General features: G+C 42.6%; 1 protein-coding gene across 3 annotated transcripts in view; it reads right to left on the bottom strand.

Annotated features, from left to right (window-relative positions):
- Positions 1 to 958: 958 nt before the first annotated feature.
- Positions 959 to 7380, bottom strand: part of FOXN2 (forkhead box N2) — a 30461-nt gene continuing 24039 nt past the window's right edge. For 2 of the 3 annotated variants that reach the window (XM_054629153.2, XM_054629152.2), the window contains exons 5-6: positions 5670 to 5738; positions 959 to 4785 (exon numbers count right to left, since the gene is read on the bottom strand). In XM_054629153.2, coding sequence (XP_054485128.2) covers positions 4250 to 4785; positions 5670 to 5738 — 605 coding nt within the window. In that variant the 3' untranslated portion in view covers positions 959 to 4249. The remainder of the gene's footprint in view (positions 4786 to 5669; positions 5739 to 7380) is intronic. The other variant, XM_077176050.1, reaches the window with a different exon arrangement.

Here is a 7380-nt window from a genome sequence, read left to right as displayed (position 1 = left end):
TAGATATGGCAATAAAACAAGTCTCTGTTATCATCTGCTGTTATCACTGAAGTACTGACAAGGTTGTATTGTCATCAGATCCTAGAGAGCAAGCTTAACTCAGAGATACCAGTGGGTTAAACAAACAAAAACACAAGAGATGGACCAATGTCTGTTTTTAATAGAGATAAACATCATGTCACGTCTCCTTTTCCTGCTCTGGTGGAGGAAACCTTCCTCTCGGGCACTGCAAGGGCACACACCATGTGTGTGCATTTGAGAGAAAAGCTGGCCCAGGAGCAGCAAGCTGAGGTACAAATGGGATGGGGAATATTATTTCTGCTGTTAGAGGGGTGTTTCCCACCTGTGTGCTTTCCATAAGGCCTTCTGTATAAAGAACCAACAGACATCATAAATCATTATCTAGAGAAAGTAAACACTGGAAAAAAAAAAAACCAAGCAAGACCTATGCTGCTTTATCCAGGGACTCATTTTTTAAACTACCTGTCCTGTACTAGGCTGTTGATCTTTGAGTCTCATCCAAGCAACTTGGCCACAGCAATACAGGCACAGAACAGCAAATAATCACAGATGTTTAATCAGCAAAAGATTCAAGCTAGTTCTGCTTAAACAAGTGCTTTGCACAGGAGGGCAGAAGTCAGGCAGTAGTGTTTTCAGCTATTTCCAAGATGTCAAAACATTCCTTAGGTTAAAGGGTGAAGGAGATGCTCTTCAAACATAAGGGGCCAGCTATGCACGAATGTGGCTGTAAGCAAATCCTGCTATGCACTGATAGGTGTTGCACAGATGACTTCCAGATGCCTGCAAACATCTTCCCCAACCCACAATGAATCACACACTGGGCTTTTCACAGTGGTCCAGTCTCGTGGAAGAAGTTTAAATGGGAAGGTGGAATGTTCAGCACCATCTGAGACCAGAGGCAGGGTCTGCAGACAAAGAGAGAACACAGCGCTTTCTCTGTTTGCAATGCTGTTTATTTTAGAAAAGCCCCTTTGATCATCTGAATGAAAAATGTGGGCAGAAAAGTCACAAATGTTATAAAACAAAGTTTATTCTGCAATATTTTGTCATAATGAATTGCATCTCTTTGGTAAAAATAAAATTTATAAACATTTTAATTAACAGAGATTAGCATACAAAAACTAAACTTTTGTAAATCGTCTTTAAAACAGGTAAAGGACTAAACCAGAGGAAAAAGGGTTAGAATTGGTCACCTACTGGCAAAATTATTCTAAACAAACCCAAGGACACTGCTTATGCTACATTAGAAACAAGCTAACGGGAATGGTTTTAAAACAACTCTGGTTCATTTGATCAGAAAGCATTCTTACAATTCACTTTTAAATAAATAATAGTCACAATGAATTGGCAATTATAAAATGTTTTATATCACTATATGGCAGTAACATAATACTTTTAATTATGCACTTTTTAGTTTGAAGAAATGTACATTTATAAAACTGACTTGATAATGGCACTGGCAGTTAGGTGTGAAGAATGTGCTTTAAGATAAAATAGCAGGTGCAACATTTAAAATATTTTACCTTTTCTTTTCAATAAATATTTTGACCACACCATTATTAACGTGTATGAGTATACTTTGCTTTAATTAAAGCTTGTACTTTTCAGGTTGTTGAAAAGTTGCAAACCACACAACTTCCATTTTGCAGTTGGATTTAAAAACGTTTGATGTGACTTCTGCAGATCAGTAATTTAGGATTGGAATCTGAAAAGCCAGTATAGGTCTGCACAGTAATCACATCAGATTTACCCTGAACAGAGCAACCTCCCATGAACACAGGTCTCATACACTTCTTCACTGCATTTAAAGAACTGAATGTGGCTCATTAATACTTGTCTTGCCAAAATGTATCCAAGTCAACCATTGGCATCAACATTTTACATATGTCACTAAAAAAACCCAAAGCCCAACAATCAAAATAACTTTTAATTATACTCCATTTATACTATATACACCAGGGTCTTTAACTGAGGTGGCAAACAAACCCGAACCCAACAGATATGTAAGAGAAAGGAAGGGCAGCTCATCTGCCACTGCCAAGAGAGGTGTTCCACAACTGAGCTGCCAAACACAGAGGCAGCTGGGACAATGTGTGGGACAGGGCAGGGGCACAGCTCCTCTGCCTTCCCCTTTGGAAGCAGAGAGGGAAGACAGCAAAGCAGGAAGGGCAGGAAGAGCACGGCCCCGCTGCACGGCTCTGTGTCCCAGGAAAGGGCTGCCACTGCTCCCCCCTTCCACCATTCCAGTTCTCCCAGCTGTAAGGATGGAGGGGATGCAGCTTCTGCTGCTACCTGCTGATCAGGAACTGCTTCTCACTGGTCATTGCATATGGTGATTAAATCTAGCATCCCAACCCTTCGGATACGCTGAAGTCATTGTCACCAACTTCAGGGTTAACAGCAGCACAGCCACACTCCCAGTAAGTACTAACATGCTCCAAGTTTATCTGAGGCAAAAAATAATTCAGAACCAAATTAAACCATGGAGCTGACTATGAACACAGCTTCCACAATACCTGCACCTTGGTCCATCTTTCACTGGAAGCTACAGAAGGCTGCAACCACTTCAGCAGGAGCCAGGCAGCAGCACCCCTCTTCAACAGTGTGACACTGAAATCATGGCACCGAGCAAAACCTCAGGCTGCTCACAGTATTTCTGTGTGTCTGAACCCTCCTTTTCACACTGACACAAGCTCTGCCCTTCACAGTTTTCCATGAGAGTTCAAAAGCAACCCATGAGCAAGAAGAAGCAGTTCCACCAAGCACTCACATCTTCAGCTCCTGAAATCCTAAGAACCACTGCTGTTGGTACTTAATTTTCCTTTAAATGGCGACTTTTACTCCTACTACCCATCAGTATTACATCCAATACCAGATCTAATGGCTAATGCAGCACTTGTGATAGCCAGAACACACACATGTCTGCACACACATTGCCCTGTTACAGGTGTAGGCTAACAGGAATGAAGCAGAGTATTTTCCTTCCCTTTCAAAAAATAAAACAAATCATTCTTAAAACTGAATTGGAAAAAGAAAAAAAAAAAACTAAACAAAACAAAAAAAACCTGCAAAAACCTTTTTTTCCTCTCCTAGTGTTTGTGCTTTAAATTCCGAAACACCAAGAACCTCAAATATTTCAGGCTTGATCCAACAGCCATTGAGTCAGCAGGAGCACCACCGTTGTCTTCAAGAGGCACTGGAAGGGGCCCTCAGAGCAACAGACCTTCAGCAGCATGGCTGTGTTTGCACTGGAAGTAGACAGCTCAGAACAGGATTTGTGAAGAGACTGACAAATAAGGAAAAAAATGAAAGAAAAAAGGGGCAAAAAACCCACACTAGTCTAAGAAAGGCATTCAAATAGCCAGGAAAATACTCCCTTAGGGAAAGGTTAACTTTTGGCTGAATCCAGCACTGTTTTCAACAGTGGACATTGGCTTCCTAAGTGGCTCTGCTCCTAATTTTCACCCAGCTTGCCCAACACCTGGTGGAAGCAGTAGCTTCACGTTGGTGAGAACATTTATGGCACATCATGCTACCTTTCAGCAACAGGAAAGATGACCTTGGATAGCTGTATACAATTCTGCAACATACTTAAGGCATCCTTGTATGTACAGTACTGTTAAAACCCACTCCAACAGAACTGCTTACCCATTTTTGAACAGAAAATTAAAAAAAAAAGGCATAATCTACAGGAAGATGTAAGTAATCACCACTGATTTTAAAAGAAAAATAGGGATAAAGTTCAACATACCACAAAAAAACCCATTTTTTTGGCTGAAGGATATCCAGGAACTATAAAGAGATTCTCTTATTGCAAAATGAATTTGAATCCTTTACATGGAAGTCAGAGCCCTTAGACAGAACAAAATTCACCTCTGCAGATGGGGCCAGCAGAGATGTAAATATGATCCACAGTGTGCATCTGAACAAACACATCTCTGAAAAAAAAAAGTCAACTATTGAAAAGAAAAAAAATTAAGAAGTGATCATTAAGAAGTATGCTTTTGGGTTTTCACAAGTCATGCATATCTTCTAATTTGAGAAGATTAAATATTTTCTTTTTAGGTGGTGATTTAAAAATAAATGGCTAAATTATAGTTTGCGCCAAAAATTAAAAAAAAGCAGTGAGTCCTCTTATGGCTTTGATCTCCCTTGTGAAGGGCAAAAGTAGAAGAGTATTGCCACAATTAAAAAAAATATATGTATATATTCAACACTGACAAACATATTATTTTTTCCTCTGCTTGTGACAGTGGGTCTTTGCAGTACTTATTAAGGAACTCAAGCACGTTTGGATGCCAGCAAGGTGGAGCAGAGACCCCGCTGCTTCCTTCAGCTCCTCGTCGATCTCCTGACACAGCTCCTCGAGTACTTTCTGGCTGGGCTGGCTCTCCTTGGAGCCATCTCCACAAGGCTGGGACGCATAGCCACTGTCCCCGAGGGGATCGTCCTCGTAGTCGCCGTCCGTGTCCACCTCGCTGTGGAAGCCCTCGCTGCCGTCGCTGCCCTCGTGGCTGGCCTTGGAGATGAACTCGTACACCTCGTCCAGGGAGGACAGGGAGGACACGCTGGAGCGGGAGGCGCAGCGCTGGGAGCCCACGGAGCCCACGGAGCCCACGGAGCTGGCGCTGTAGTTGTGGTCCTCGCTCGGGTCGATGTTGGCGGCCGCGGAATCGCTCTCGGGCAGGTTGATGGAGCTGGGGGGATCGAAGGCGCTGCCGTAGCTCCTCTTCTTGGGTGTCTTCAGAGGCTGAGGTTTCTCACCTGTGAGAAACGAGATGTGTCAGTGGGCAAATGCCCCAGCGAGACCACCTGTGCCTGGCTGGCTGCAAGGGACACTGAATTCCAGCACTTAAAGTCACAACGTGCCCGTTTACTGTCACCATCTAATCTCAGCTAAGAGCTAGAGGGGCAGAGGGGAAAATTATGCCTCTGGTTTTAGCTTTTATATTTTTCAGATTCTGTGCTGCTTTGGTGTGTAGTTCTGAGCCTCATATTAGGGGATAGTAAGCACTCTTCACGAAGTATTTAGACAAATTAATTCCTTCTCTAGCTGGGTACCAAGGACAAATGATCCAAATCTCAGGCCCAAGAGCATAAACAACAGTGGACCGAAGACAGAAAACAAGAAGGATGGGACTTCATAAGCTAAAGCTGTAATTGGACAATTAACTCCAAAACACTAATGGACCAAAACTTATAAAAGTGAGAGACTCCATGGTCGGTCGTCCATTTTGTGACCATTTTGGTTCATCTGGGGTGTAGCCCTGGCTGGGCTCTTGTGCTGCCCAAGGTGTATCCATTGAGGCCTTCTAATAAACACCTACTTTATTCTTTAACTCCATCTAGTCTCTGTTCTAGGTCAGCCTTCACAAGGCATCAAAATAGCCAAGAAACTCTTCTTACTATCTAGTACAGAGAGGGCAGGGATAGAACTTTACAGAAAAACATCAAAATTAATGGGGAAAAGAAAAAAAAGGCTGCTTTTAATAAAACTCTTGCAATGCTACCTGAAAGAGTAATTACACCAGAATTGCTTCCTGACTACTCTCACTGTTTGGAAACTAGACCATACTTGTTTCCTGAAATTTTATAGAGAAAGTATTTAGTTAGTGAGCAGAGAAGAAAAACAAGAGTAAAATGCTTACAGTCCAGCATTCCTTGCTGAATGGAAGTATTTAACAGCATCATTGCAGTAGCAGCATCAATATCAGATTCTGTGAAGCAGAAGCAGCAAAATGTTAGAACTCAGGTAAGCCTGACAAGATGAGGCCTCTAAAATATACAAAGAATACAAATCTATATATACATATTTGCCTGTACTGACGTACACCTAAGAGCAAGCGTGGGGGGAATGTACAAACTCAGACAAAGCATGACCCTTGTACAGCTCAATACTGTTCCAGATCAGCCTCATACCTTAACTATGACATTCAAAGGCCGAGCTCTCACATTGCACTCACTGAAGCCAAGAATCAGTGACACAATTAGACTTTCATGTGACAATGCTGTTGCTATACTTAACAAGTGCCTTTTGTTTGTACCAGTTGGGAGAGAAAGATTAGACCCGTGGCACAGCAAAGCACCTCAGCAGCTCCATACCCTGGCTGTGTGAATGTGCAGGGCCCATTAATGCAGCACTAATTCAGCACACCTCCCTCCTCCAGCAGAATTTTCCACACTAATAAGTCAAATGGAAGAAATTGAGACTACAAGGGGGAAAAGGGCACTGAACTGCTCAATCTAGAGAGCAGGGAGATCTAAATAATAAATAGGCACATAGGAAAGGTTGAGGTGAATTGTGGCACTGTCACCTGCAGTGAGAAGCACTGCTGCAAAATGCCATCCCTTGCAGAGTAGACTGCTTACATTTCTGAAAGGCACCTTGAGGGTAACAGGGCAGAGAGTGACATTTCTAACCAGAACAAGGTGAAAGGGAAAAGAAACAAGCACGCCTTTCCCGCTCATTTCAGGACACGCTTGTGCCCTTTAAAGAACAGGAAATCCAATCCGTTCTCTGGCTCACTTCTGCAATGGAGGATGAACACTCCTTATACAGAACAGAAACAGATATGGGGGACTAGCCAGGCAAAACAGGAGCACAGAGACAGTGAGCTCTCACAAGAGCCTGGGTGTCTGAGAGCAGAAGATCACATCTGAGGTGTAGGTAGGCATGTACATATGCATGAGCAGTGAGTGGAGAACAGGGCTGGAGGGGACCAGCAGCAAGCAGAACAGGCTCTCAGCTCTGCTGAACTGGAACTCTGGGGGGAACTGTTAAAGCACAACATCAGCAGTGTCATTTCTGATAGCATTTGCTTTCTTCCCCACATTACAGGCATTAACTGTATTACTGAATTTAAGGAGAGGGTAGTACTGGGAGGGGGAGTGCAGAGTTTGTCAGCGTGGCTTCCTTATCTTGATAATTCTCCCTAACTTCACCCCTGGTCAAGGAGAAATCTGAAGAACATGACACCTTGGGAACATTGTACCAAGATGGTAAGGGGACTGAGCTGCTGTTCCCAATACAGGTTATAAAACATACACATTTCCCTCCTTGTTTTCCATGCCTTTCATTTTAAATCCAGCATACTTTAGGCTCTACCCCATTGTACTCATATGACTTTTTTTTCTCCTTCTGCTTTGGCTTTCTTTGGCAGAAACAAAGCCCCTGAATTCATAGGTTATATGCACTCAACTAACAAAAAAAAGTAGAAAAATAAAGCATGAAGAATTACTTTGCTCCACTAGTGTAATCAGGAAGTGAAATATTCCCATTCCTCACTTGCTATGCCAAATATTTTATTTTATCATCTGATGTTGGTATATGAGCACCACCTCATTAAAATGGCAAGCAAT

The sequence above is a fragment of the Agelaius phoeniceus genome, chromosome 3 (assembly GCF_051311805.1).
Source record: "Agelaius phoeniceus isolate bAgePho1 chromosome 3, bAgePho1.hap1, whole genome shotgun sequence".
NCBI lineage: Eukaryota > Metazoa > Chordata > Aves > Passeriformes > Icteridae > Agelaius > Agelaius phoeniceus.
Note: the sequence above shows the minus strand (reverse complement) of the source record. Positions and strands in the feature narration are given on the sequence as shown.